Source organism: Micromys minutus (genome assembly GCF_963924665.1).
Source record: "Micromys minutus genome assembly, chromosome: 11".
Classification (NCBI taxonomy): Eukaryota; Metazoa; Chordata; class Mammalia; order Rodentia; family Muridae; genus Micromys; species Micromys minutus.
The window spans coordinates 51,747,947-51,761,867 of NC_137980.1; the positions used below are offsets into that span (position 1 = coordinate 51,747,947).

General features: G+C 45.7%; 1 protein-coding gene across 1 annotated transcript in view; it reads left to right on the forward strand.

Moving 5' to 3' along the window:
- Positions 1–6,835: 6,835 nt before the first annotated feature.
- The window catches only part of GSS (glutathione synthetase), a 28,850-nt gene continuing 21,764 nt past the window's right edge, over positions 6,836–13,921 (forward strand). The window contains exons 1-2 of the mRNA XM_080925039.1: positions 6,836–6,884; positions 11,491–11,625. Of these exons, the coding sequence (XP_080781165.1) occupies positions 11,497–11,625 (129 nt within the window). The 5' untranslated portion in view covers positions 6,836–6,884; positions 11,491–11,496. The remainder of the gene's footprint in view (positions 6,885–11,490; positions 11,626–13,921) is intronic.

Sequence of the window (13,921 nt, forward strand, 5' to 3'; positions counted from 1 at the left end):
TCTGTAAATCAGGCTGGCTTTAAACTCACAGAGATCTGTCTTGCCTCTGCCTCCTGAGTGCTTGTGCCTGGCATACCTATTTATTTCAGAGACAGGATCTCAAAAGTGCTATCAAGACAAGCATCAGACTCACTTGGCAAACCAGGCAAGACCCTAAGTTGTAGCAATTCTCCTGCCTCAGCTTTGAGAGTACTAGGACTATAGGTGTGAGCTGCCAGTTCTGGCTAAAATGAAACCCACAGGACAGTGAAACAAAATGAGCTAATGTGATCTCACTAGTGAATGGCTCCCCAGACAAAAGCTGAATTAAAAAGCAAGCTGCACACGAACACATGCACTACATCACCACATAAAGTCCAAATTCCGTGAGAAAACAGTATCATATATTGGTTAGAAGCATCTACTGAAATTCATAGGACTTCTGTCATGTGGTATTGAAAGTTAAACCAAATAAACAGGCCAAATGCTTAATCCTAAAACCTAAAACAATGAAACTCTTAGAGGACAACTCGTGGGGATCTTAGATTCAGTGATGTCTGGTCCAGTGGGCGTGATGGCCCATGCCAATAGTCACAGCACTCAGTGTCAGGAAGAACTGTAACTGTGAGGTCAGTCTGGGCTACACAGCAAAAACTATTCTCAACCTAGGTGTGGTTACAGACATCTTTAATCTCAGCGTAGAAGGGACAGGTAAATCTCTGTGAGTTTGAGGCTAGCCTGGTCTACAAAGCAAGTTCCAGGATAGCCAAGAGTTTTGTTAACACAGGGAAAACGTGTGTGTGTGTGTGTGTGTGTGTGTATCCTGTTTGACATTGGATATTCCAGGATAGCTGGCTCTTGAACTTCCTGTAATTCTCCTGCCTCTGTTTGCTAGCTTGACTCGGGAGCAATGGGATCACGATGCTAGTATTCCAGGCTCTATGTGGGTTTGGGGATCCAAACTCAGACCCTCACCTTTGCATAGTGAGTGCTCGCGTAATAAGCACTTCACCCACCAAGCCATCTTCCCAGCATGTTCTTTGTGTGTTTAGCTAAAGTCTCATTTTGTAGCCCAGAATTCATGGGAATGCTCCTACTTCAGCTTCCCAGGTGTGAGCCACTGTACCTGGTATATGTTTGTTAGGGTTTTGCTGCTGTGAACAGACACCATGACCAAGGCAACTCTTATAAAGATAATATTTAATTGGGACTGGCTTACAAGTTCTGAGGTTCAGTCCATTATCATCAAGGGGGAAACATGGCAGCATCCAGGCATGGTGCAGGAGCTGAGAGTTCTACATCTTCATCTGCAGGCCTCTAAGACCCACTTGCAGGCAGCTAGGATTAGGGTAGTAACACCCATGCCCACAGTGACATACCTACTCCAACAAGGCCACACCTCCTAATAGTGCCACTCCCTTGCCCAAGCACATACAAACCATCACATGGTGCAAGTTTCTTTTTGAGCAATATCTCATTCTAGAGAAACAGACAAACTCAGAAACTCACCACTTTCTCCACCCTTTGATTTTGATTAGCTTCTGGTTATGAATGATGAAGAATGCCCATTGGTCTTTGTTTCTCCAGGTAACTCGTCTAAACCAATGAACAAAATGGTATAATTTCAAATGTGAGTATTCACCCTAAGGGAATAAAGTTGTTATTCTTCATATTGCCTGAATGTGTGCATCATGTTCGTATCTGGTGCCTGACAAGGCTATAAAGGGTGTAGAGTTCTCTGGAAATGAAATTAGCTAACTTGTTTTTCTCTGGGAATGGAACAGGGTCTTCTGCAAGAGTAGCCAGTGATCTTAACCTTGAGTCATCTCTCCAACCCTAGGGAAAACGCTCTGATCCAGAGTACATCATGTTAGCCAAGTGAAAATCACAAGACCACACATGATGATTCCATTCCTATGAAATGTTCAGAATACAAAAAATCATAAAGAAGGTTCACATATTTTAAATTTCACTACATTTATTTAGTTGTATCTGCACACAGACATAAGTCAGCGTGTACTTGTGGGAGTCAGCTCTCTCCTTCCACTCTGCACGACCTGGGGACTGAACTCAGGTCTTCAGGCTTGGTGACAAAAGCCCATCCCGAGAAGCCTTCTCACTGGCCCAGTCCTCTCTCCTCTCTGGGGTTTTCTTTGCTTGTAAGTGAAATCAGAGCTGGACCAGATTTTGTGATACATCTTTGAGGGTCCTGGAGCTTAGATGTAGCTACCTGGCCAGGAGGTGGTAGCACATGCCTTTAATACAAGGACTATGGAGGTAGAAGCAGGCAGATTTCTGAGTTCAGGCCCAGCCTGGTCTACAGAGCAAGTTCTAGGACAGCCAGGACTACATGGAAAAACTCTGTCTCAAAAAAAATAAGTGAAGGCAAAAGAGGAAAAGCAGTGGCTGCTTCCCCAGTTCATCCAGGACAATGAGAGCCCTGGAGCAGAGGTTCTCAGTCTTCCTAATGCTGTGACTTTAACACGGCTCCTCATGCTGTGATGACCCCCAACCATAAGGTTATCTCCTTTGCTACTTCATTCCTGTAAGTTTGCTACCGTTGTGAATCATAATGTGAATATCTGTGTGTTCTGAGGGTTTTATGCAACCCCTGGGAAATGGTGGTTCAGATGATTGAGAGCCAGTCCTAGACTTAACAGCAACTGCAAGCGGGCCTACAACAGAGTGCAGCTTCTCTATTTCTTCTCAGTAAAGTAAGAACAGCGATGCCTCCATCCCAGGATTACCGTGGGGGTGTAAATGAGCTAGCACATATAAAGTATCAGGAATGGGTCTGGCACACAGTAAATCCTCAACACATGCAAGAGTCCCATTTTGATTCCACAGGCATTTCCTGAGTAGCAAGTCTGGGCCAGGCCTTTGCTAGAGGCTGGAAGGCAGAGGAATTCCACTCTGCATAGCTGAAGTGGTGGCCCCCAGCCAGGCAGAGAGGTAGACAAACCCATAAACTTTATAGTGCCAGGTGGGGCAAAGTCATGGCTAAAAAGAGACACCAGTCATGTGCGATGTAGACCCTGGGATGATGGGAGGTGTCCCAATCAAATACCAGACCAAAGCTGGGTGTGGTGTGTTGGTACAACCCTGAAAACCCAACATTTGGGAGGTAAAGGCAGAAGGATCAGGAGTTCAAGGGCATCTGCAGCTCTATAATAAACTGCAAGAGACCCTGTCTCAACCTCACTCTCCATAAAGCTAGCTGAGACTTGGAGAGAGGCCCTCTGGGGGCAAACACAGAGCACCAAGTTAAAGGCACCCTTGCTTGTCTCTTTCTGCCCGATTAAAATGTTCCCACAAGCCTTCAACATAAACTGCAACAGGTTCAACAGTGAGCTCGGGAAGTCTGACCTCACCCCAAGGTGTAGGAAGAGGGTCAACAGCTAAGAGCTTAAGAGCGCTGAGCTGTGTGACCTCTAGCAAACCAGGACACCTTTTCATGCCTCCACTTCCCCTGACTTAAAAATGGAGACCATAACAGTTCTGGACTCATAACAACGGTTGTTGTACGAAGGAACTAGCCAAGCTCCTAGCACTTGGGACCAGCTCAATAAAGGGCAGTTATTTTCTTCCTTATTAGCAAGGAAAAAAAGGAGTCCACTTAGGAAGTCAGGCTGTGGGATACACCAAGGCCAGAGACCTGGCTTTAGTCACAGTGCTAGGTTATGTAGTCAGGATTTGGACTCACATCTTCAATACTAAAGGCTCCCTACAGCTTCATCTCCCTCTGCAGAATCTTTGGCAGGTTCTCTGGTGTCTGGTTTATGAACAGCAAAGGCATGAGGCCAGAAAGGCCCTGGGCAAATTCCCTCATCCTGGGTTTTTGATGCAATCTATGTACAGTACGTACAGCCTAGGATGGCCCTGTGATGCTCCCACCTCAACCCCCGCCCCCACCCAAGGTGCTGCAGTTACAGACATAGCACTGTGGCCAGATTTTAAAGGCTACATGACGGAAGAGTAGGAGCCTTGTCAATCCTTTTGGAGGGGATGCTGGGATCAAACCTGACCTCACACATGCTAAGCAACTGCTCTACTACTGTGATACACCCCAAGCCTCCATCTGTTGATTTTAGACCCTTTAATTTCTCCACAAGGTATACACAAAGTCACATTTTCCCCCCTCATGTAGCCTAGGGAAGTCTTGAACTCTTGCTCTCCTTACCTCTACTTTCCAAGTGGCAGGATTACAGGTGTCCACACCACACCTGGTGCTGCTTATCAGAGCTAGGATTTCACGGATTCGAGCAAATATTCTACTGACTGAGCTGACTTGAACCTCAGCCGTAAAGTTCTTGGAGGTGACTTCTGAAACGCTGTGCAAGGAGTCAAGGGTAATTTGTGAGGAGCACCTGAGGCAATTTGTGAGGAGCACCCGAGGTAACTTGTGAGGAGTATTTGAGGTAACTTGTAATGAGTACCCAAGGTAACTTGTGAGGAGTATCTGAAGTAACTTGTGAGGAGCACCCGAGGTAACTTGTGAGGAGTATTTGAGGTAACTTGTGATGAGTACCCAAGGTAACTTGTGAGGAGTATCTGAAGTAACTTGTGAGGAGCACCCGAGGTAACTTGTGAGGAGCACCTGAGATAACTTGTGAGGAGCACCCTAGATAACCTCAAGTTTTCACTAATGCTGGCAGCCTTCTTCATTCCTCAGACTATCCTAATTATCTATCAAATACTGAAGATTATTCTTGCAGGCACTGTTCTAGGGTCTGGGACAGTGGTTCTCAACCTTCCTAATGCTGAAGCCCTTTAGTTCCTCATGCAGAGGTGACCCTCAACTATAAAATTATCCCATTGCTACTTCATCACTAACTTTGCTACTGTTACGAATCGTAATGTAAATAGCAAATATGCAAGATATCTGATATTCGACCTTCATGGAGTTACAACCCACAGGTTGAGAACCACTGGTCTAGGGGGTGTCAACCATGTTGTAATGCTCCTTCGTTTTGGTTAAATGATGACTGAAATCCTTGAAACCAGAGTAATGTGGATTTCCAGAACTAAGTAACTTGCTTTCCAAGATTCCTGCGTCCACCAGGCCTGCTGACTCTCAGAGAAAGACCGCTAGGGAAATGATTTCCCTTCTCCTCACATTCTTTCATCAGTCTCCTCAGTTACTCCTAGCAATGGCAATCTTGAGCCAAAAGGGGGGTGCTTTCCACAGTCTTCACTTCCTTCTCCCCTTTTCTAGTCTGTAAGTGAGCAGTGGGCCTCTCTGGATTCTTGACCTAGAGATGTTGCTATTTCCTCAGGTTAAACCTGTTTGTTGTTGAAGTTGCTTCTTCATCTTTTCCTGCCCCAGACCTTTTGGTGGGAGCAAACAAGGCAGGGGCTGGCTGTGGTGGCAGAATCCACGTCCAAGAGTCGGGAAGGACTAAGAGAAGCGATTCCAGGCACTAATTCCTGGTCTGAAGAGAAACCGTTCACGTGACAGACTGACGGGGCAGTGGACATCTGAATGACAAGGAGCCAGTTCTGCCAGGATTTAGGAGTTATCTGGGGCTGGAGAGTTGGCTCAGTGGTTAAGAGTACTGACTGCTCTTCCAGAGGTCCCGAGTTCAATTCCCAGCAACCACATGGTGGCTCACACCATCTGTAATGAGATCTGATGCCATCTTCTGGTGTGTCTGAAGACAATGACAGTGTACTCATATATATAAAATAAATAAATCTTAAAAAAAAAAAAGTAAATCATCCAAGGAGAGGGGTGGGAAGGGCCAGGCCTTGCCAGAGTGGCAGGCCCTTCATTCCCCCTCTTATTATACAACATGTCACTTTGGATACATTAGGTAACCTCTCAGCCACCTCTACAAAATGGAAATGAAGCCCTTTCACCTGCCACAATGTGAAGAAACCCAACCAAAGGGCTGTTAACATCTGGGGTCCTCCCCAAAAGTCACTCATAATCACCATAATCATTGCTGGTCCATCTTAGAAGAGAGGGACCTGCAGAGCTCTGGGTTGGTGCTTTTTTTTTTTTTCAGTTATAATTTCATTTTTGTTTTGGTTTTGAGATAAAGTCTAACTAACTGTGACTGGCCTGGAACTGGCTGTGTAAACCAGGCTGGTCTAGAACTCACTGAGGTCCTCCTGCCTCTGCCTCCCAAGGGCTGGAATTAAAGGTATATGCCAATATACTCCCTGCTTTGCCAGTGTCTTTTCTGTGCTAAATCTACTGCCAGCTCTTAACAGCATGTCCGACACTCTAGAATCCACCTTTTATTTACACCAGATCAACTAGGAGTTTAGTATTTTAGTCACAATCCCCTAGGGTTTGATCAGATACATCCCATTCATTGAAGGGAAATTATTATCAGAAAGGAACATTTTTATCAGGTACCTCAGATTTTGAGTCAACCTCTCACAGTGGGGAGAAGAAAGTTAAATGACTGTAGGTTGCCCGAGGATGAGGGGTCTGTATAGCAGGAAGAGGATCATGAGCTTATATATTTAAAAAACAGCCCCACGGAGCTGAAGTGAGGGCGGCTAGGAGAAATTGTGCTCTTGCAGAGGACCCGGGTTCTGTTCCTAGGGGATCTGATGTCCTCTGCTGCCTTTGAGTGTGGCCATTTCACAGAATGTCACTAGCTCTGACTCTCTGAGAACTAAGTTAACAGGTAGCATTCCGCTGCCGTAGCCACACCCAAGGCCTCGCCCTTAGAGTACTGACCAATCCCTTAAAGCCCAGGCCGCTTCTCATGTAATGCCCCTTCCCGGCCGCCGTCCAGTTCCATAGACGCGGGGCTCCTTCCCCATCCTCCTCTTTAAGTCCTGCCGGGCGGTTTGCGCAGGCGCACTGGGTCGCACAGAAGCCCCGCCCCCCGAGCCTGGGTAAGCGGCGTGAGGAGTTTGAGCTTGGCGAGCAGCTGGACAACGAACAAGTAAGTCGGGGCTTGGCGACGGCGGCTGGCGAGGGTCAAGTTTCCTTGGGAGGAGAGCGGTGAGGGAGGGGTCTGAGAGGGATTGGAACGCGGCGGGCGGGCAGATGCGGTGACTGGGACCGGGGCGAGCACCGGGAAACTTGTGTCCAGTGAGGGGTTTGAGCTAGGCTTGCTGAACCTAGATTTTTAGATCGCTGGCTTCCATCTCGGACACTGTCAGAGCCAGAGTTCTAGGGAAAATAGACAAGCCGCCATCAAAAACTGGGAGAGATCAGGACTAAACTTTGTCCAGGGATGGGGAGTGAATGGGGCCCATCTTGGGGACCAGCCGGGATGGGCGACTGTGTTGGAGCCCCAGGTCCTGAGCCCGTACTCGCCTCGCCCATGGGATTAAAGTCCAACCGGATTTCTGTGTGGGCGTTTAAAGTTTTTCGTGATTCATTCATCACTTGCTTATTTAGCCTTGTTTAGAACTACTGGGTTCTAGTACTAGGAGAGAAGTATCAAAGCAAATACTGTTTTTATGGTAGAGGTACAAACCTGGACTGGGAGATCCAGCGATGGCTTCCAATACTCTATCAGGAGTTTCGGGGACAGTCTGGGGACGTAGCTCAGTGGGGGAGCCTTTAAGCCACGAGGAAAGGGACATCAGCCAAGATCTGAAAGTAGGAGAGAAGCTGGTGTGTCTGAGCCAGTTTAAGATGCCTTTACTACTCCGAAAGGGCCCAGGAAGAGGAGTGGGTTGGCCAGTGCACAGGCGAGATCAGTAGAGGCAGACGTGGGGGAATGGGGGAATTCAAAGCACTGCATAGCAGAATCCACAGGACTGGAAGAGAGGGGATACAAGAGAAAAATGCTTGGGAGGTTTGAAAGCCAAGGTGAGAGGAGCATCCCAGGGAGCAGGTGAATGTTCTAGTTTAAAACCAGGAAAGTACCTGTTGTGTAAATACAGACTGAAGTGTCACCAGCCAACAGTTATCTGTAGAAAGAAAAACAAGAGGCCCAGTTAGCATTTGAGCATGTGGATGGCCACACATTCTGTTTTGCAGGTGCATGCGTTACACAGATGTGCCTATCAGTGTTTGTATGTGAGGGTGCATTTGCATGTGCACATACATGTAGGCCCTGAGCTTCAGGTGTCTTCCTCGATTATTCTACACTATCTCTGCACCTCAAGTTATGGGATTATAGCCTACTCCCTCCCTGCCCAGGATTTATGTGCATTCTGGGGACCTGAGCTCTTTACCTGCTGAGCCCCCTCCCTAGCCCTCTACCTTATTATTTTTTAAAGGCAGGGCTTTCTTTCCTGAACACGGAGCTTACTCACATTCACGAACCAGCGAGCTCCAGACGTACAGCTGTCGTGATCTCCCCAGCACTGGGATTTCAGAAGAGTACCCCACTACTGTGGTCATCTTTTATGGGTACTGAAGATCGACTTGTCATGCTTGTGTGGCTAGCACTTTACCAACAGAGCCATCGCCTCAGCCGATACAGAGTCTTGCTGTGTAGCCCAGGCTAGCCTCAAACTCGTGGTTCTCCTGCCTCCACCTCCCGAGTGCTGGGCTTACAGACCTGTGGCACCATGTCCATTCGTAGCAATTAGTTTTAGTGTGTTCTCTTTCTCTGGGTTGCTGGTACTTAGCCATTAGCAGTCCTCTGTCAGTCAAGCAAAAACCCATGGACAGACAGCTGTGGAATTCAGTGTGGAGAAATGGGGAATGATTGGAGGTCCAGTTGCTCTAATGCTGAAGCTATGGGTTCTTATTCTGGGCCTGTGACCAAGTTTCCACATAACATCTAGCAAGTCTCCCGCTGCTTGTTAACTGAGTGCAACCAGAGCAAGTTCCTATGCATAGCCCTCAGCTATGGGTTTGTGTATTGGGCTTGGTCCCCAGTGTGGTGGTTTTGGGTAGTGGGGGGACCCTTAAGAGGTGAGGCCTGGTGGAATGTCCCCAGATCATTGAGGAAGCTGCTCTTGGAAGGTATTGGAAAGGCCGCGTTCCTTCTTGGAGGAGTGAGTTGTCATGAGTGAGCCCGAGTCACACTGCTAGGTGTCTTTCTGCTTGCATGCCCACCATTGAAGGGCACTCAGCCAGGGAGTCCTCAGTGCAGCCAGCACCATGCCCCACGGGCTTCAGAACAGAGAGCTTAATTAGTCAACTGTTGAGCTGGGTGTGGTGGCTCGTGCCTGTGAGCTGCTTGCTTGGGAGGCGGAGAGTGGAGGATTGCTGAGTTGGAGGCCAGGCTGAGTGACACAGCAAGATCCCGACTGGAAAAAGAAGTAATAAAACGTCTTAGCCGAACTATTGTTTGAGACAGTACCGTGCTATGTAGCCCTGGCTGGCCTGGCACTCAGTGTGGAGCTTAGGCTAGCTTTGAACTTGCAGAAATGCTCCTATTTCTGCTGAAATCATAGACAGTGTTACACCATGCCTAAGAAGAACCCTCCATAGTTATGAAGATTCCGGTCTTTCACCATGGGAACAGAAAACTAAAAGCTCTGAACATGCCGAGAAACCTGACTGATTTTTCTCATTTAATGCAGTGGTCTTACTTACAAGGGAAGTCAGGGTTACAGACTCAACCCAGGTCTGTCTGACTCCAGAGTCTTGTTCTTTACTATGACTGCTGTCTCCCATTCTCACACAGCAGGGCGCTTGTCCAGACTGCCTTCAGATCACATGCTCTTTCTGTCAAAGCGTTGTGCTGAGGCTGGCAGACTTGGATAAATTATCTAAGCCCAACTCATTCGTGGGGAGAAAACAGGCTGAAAGTGATGGAGGTTATCTATCACGGTCTAACTCTCTTCCCAAAGACAACTGAGTTGGGCAGCCATATTGGTTACTTAGAATTAAATGACAGCAGGGTAAAACAAAAACAGGGAGCAGAGGTTTCCAGATTTTTTAAAATCAAGATCCTCTGAACCCTGAACCTGATGCCAAGGGAACAATTAGCAGAATGAGACTTGCTGTGCCTCTCAGTGTCTCTGGCCACAATTGAAATGGCTCCTTTACCTTGGGCTGGGCATTGGGTTTTAGGCATTTCTACCTTGATAACGTGTTTCCATCCTTCCTTCCATCCTCTTTGTTTTTTTTTTGGGGGGGGGTGTTCTTTTTCTTTCTTTTTTGTTGTTTTGTTTGTTTGTTTGTTTGTTTTGTTTTGTTTTTGAGACAAGGCTTCTCTGTGCAGCCCAGGTTGTCCTGAAACTCACTAGGCTAGCCTCAAACTCACAGAGATCTATCCTTCTCAGCCTCCCAAGTGCTCGGTATATACCACCACTCCAGGCTATAATGTGAGTTCTTAAAAATATTTTCTGCCCCTTTTATACTATGGTGATAAAGATCTACACAAAAATGTAATTGTTTTATGATAGTAAATTGGCTCCTGGTGGAGGCTGCAGAGATGGCTTAACAGTTAAGAGCACTGGCTGCTTTTCCAGATGTCCTGAGGTCAATTCCCAGCAACCACATGGAGGATCATAACTAGGAATTCAATGCACTCTTTGGGTATACAGGCTTACATGCAAATAAAACACCACCAGGCAGACATATCTCTGAGTTTGAGGCCAGCCTGCTTTACAGAGTGAGTTCCAGGACAGCCAAGACTGTACAAAAACAAAACAAAAGCAAAAACAAAAAACCTGTCTAGAAAAACTGGGGTGGGGGGGTGGGGCTTCTGGTTAGTATGAGGAAGAAATTAAAACTGACCTTATCTGCAATTCATGGTATACCATACAGTTTCCCCCCTACCCACTTTGTAATTTGTTTAAGATTTGCTGTGGTAGGTTGTTGGAATAAGAAAGGAAATTAGAGCCAAGAGAGGTGACTCATTAAGTAAAGATGCTTTTGCCACCATGACTGATTATCTCAGTTTGATCCCAGAGATCCACATAGCGGAAAGCAAGAACTGATTTGCAAGTTATCCTCTGACCTCTACCAGACATTCCATGGCAACACACTCACATACACACAAAATAAGTGTAATTAAAAACTTAAAGAAGGGAAATCAACAATCTACTCTAATGGTTTTCATTCTAGGAAACATTTTAAAATGTAGTTTCAAACCCTTTCTACCCATTGAGCTCCTTCAATCATAATCTCTGGAGTGGGATTCAATAATATGTATTTTTTTCCCCAAACACCCAGAATATTAAGCCAGGTTTGGAAACATCTAAATTATCCCTTTCCATTTATTTCGCAGGTAGGAACTTTGCAGTTCTGGGAGGGAAGTTACTTGTTCCAGTCACATATGGCTTTAGTGCCTTTTTTCCCCATTCTAATAGTTTTAGACGGGAAGCCCAGAGTCCTGGACTTAAACACCATTGTCTAGGGCAAGTCATGATACTTCTCTGAACCCTTGTCTCCTCACTGTGAGAGTAAGGCTGTTGCTGTTTGGAGAATCCAAAGAGAACAAATAGCCATGGAAAGGACAAAGAGAACTTTGTCACCTGGGGTATGCACACAGAGGAAGTGGAAGCAGTTTGCTCCCTCCCACAGTGGCCCATTCATGGTAACTGGTCTCACGGTGTTGGAAGTAACCACATTTCAGTGGCTACTGGATCGCATGCAGGCCTTCTGTCACCAGGTCCTCTTGTCTGTCACAGGTTGGCATGGCCACCAGCTGGGGAAGCATCTTGCAGGATGAAAAGCAGCTGGAAGGGCTGGCACAGCAGGCCATCGACCGGGCCCTGGCTGAGGGTGTGTTGCTGAGGTCTGCACAGAGCCCCAGCTCCTCTGAGGTAAGCTTCATCATGCTCCTCCGAGCCCACCCTTCCATGATGGGGACGGCACCTTTGGGTCCAAGACTGTCTCTTACCTTTGATTTATTCAGTAACTAAAATTGATTTCTAAAAGTGTGATTCTAAAAGCAGAAAGCAGCGTGCTGTAGTAATCACACTAAGTCCGGGGTTTGAAGTATAATTTAGGCACCTGCTTCATTTCTGTAAGATGTACTTTTCCAGTGTGTAGATGCAGTAAGATCACATCATTGACTATGTAGGAGATAAATCCCAGGAAGCACTCTGTCCAGGGAACCCATATATATCAAGCACCCTGAATCATGAATCACCATGTTTTCTCTGCAATTGCGTTTTTGTTTGTTTTGGAAACCGCCTTAGCATGGAGCCCTAGCTAGCCTAAAATTCACTGTGTAGACCAAGAGGGCCTTGAACTCATGGTGCTCCTCCTTTTTTTTTTTTTTTTCCTTCTAAGCATGCATCACCAGGCCTAGCTTGGCTTGTGATAACTCTCTCTCTCTCTCTCTCTCTCTCTCTCTCTCTCTCTCTCTCTCTCTCTCTCTCTCACACACACACACACACACACACACACACACGTCTGTAATTTCAAATCCAAGCTGAGTCAGGCATGGTGGCACAAACCTTTAGTCCTGGCACTCAGAAGGCAGAAGCAGGTGGATCTCTGAGTTTAAGTCCAGCCCAGTTTACAGAATGAGTTCCAGGACAGCCAGGGCTTGAAAAACCACCACCACCACAACAAAAACAATCCAAGTTGAATCATACAGATTATTCTGTCATGTGTTTTAAGTTTTGTTTAGCAACAATCTATTTAAGGAATTAACCTTATGTGAGAGCTAGCTTTATTTGTCTAATGCTTTTTTTTTAAACGACTTTATTTTACAAAACAAAGATAAATGTACAGATTTTAAACATTTTTTGCTTAAAATTATACATTTTTGTCAGTACTGTTTTTTCAGACATTGAAATAATTTTTACATAAAACCATGTGAATATATTTTTTTAGTCAGTACTTGATTTTTTTCAAGGGCTTGACAGTATGCATTGAAAACCTAATAGTTACAATAAGCGTAAAGTACATGCAAAACAAAATGCAACATGGAAATAGTCAAAGTCTTCTTGTTTTGTAAATATATGTATATTTTTTTGTTTTCTTTATTTCTTGGACTTCATACAGTCTGTGAGTTGTTTCTGGGGGAGTGCAAGCCTCTGGGGTTAGCATCCCACTATCAGTGACTGCATATTATGTCTGTTCTTTTGTGACTGGGTTATCTCACTCAGGATGATCTTCTCTAGATGCAGCCATTTTCTTAAGAATTTGGTTAAGTCATTGTTTCTGGTGGCTGATGCTTTTTTTTTTTAATTGCCAAGGATAACAAATTAAATGTTGAAAAGTAAAGGCCAGGGGCTGGAGAGATGGTTCAGTAGTTACAAGCACCAACTGCTCTTCCAGAGGTTCTGAGTTTAATTCCCATCACCCACCTGTAATGAGATCTGATGCCCTCTTCTGGTGTGTCTGAAGAGAGCAATAGTACTCACATAAATAAATCTGAGGAAGAAAAGAAAGAAAAGGCCAATTTTCAGTTCTCATTTAGTTGCTTATTCTACTTGCTCTTAGGCTTACTTTCCCTAATGGTAACACTTAATATGCTGCTTTATGATACAAAGATTAAACACTCATTGGTACATCAAATACACATGTGTGTGCGAGCACACACACGTGCACACACACATGCACACACACATGCACAAATACACATGCACACACACACATGCACACACACACATGCACACATACACATGCACACGTACATACTCATACACACACACTTTGGCTTTTTTTGAGACAGGGTTTCTCTGTGTATCTAAACTCCTTCTCCTGGGCTCAGTCACACTTAATCTGTTTATTTTTCAACCAGATAATACATTCATATTTTCTCTGCTGATTTTTTGTTTGTTTTGAGACAGGGCTCAAGCCCTCTGCTCCCCTGTCTCAGTCTTCTGAGTAGCTGGGCTTTCTATCTTGTATACCTCCCCAGCCCTTTCTCCCTCTTTGTGTTCAAAGGCACTAGATCAGCTTTTCTGTATTTTGCTTCCTTCTTTCAATTTTCAACCCCACTTCCTTCTTCACTCATTTTTTTCCCTTTTCTATCCTTCCCTCTTTTCTCTGCCCCTCCTACCCTGAATCTGTGATTTTGTTCTAATCCATGCCCTGCTCTATGCCAGGACCACCTTGACATGGAAGACTAAGTGGTCAGTCAGAGGTCTCACCTTTGGAGCA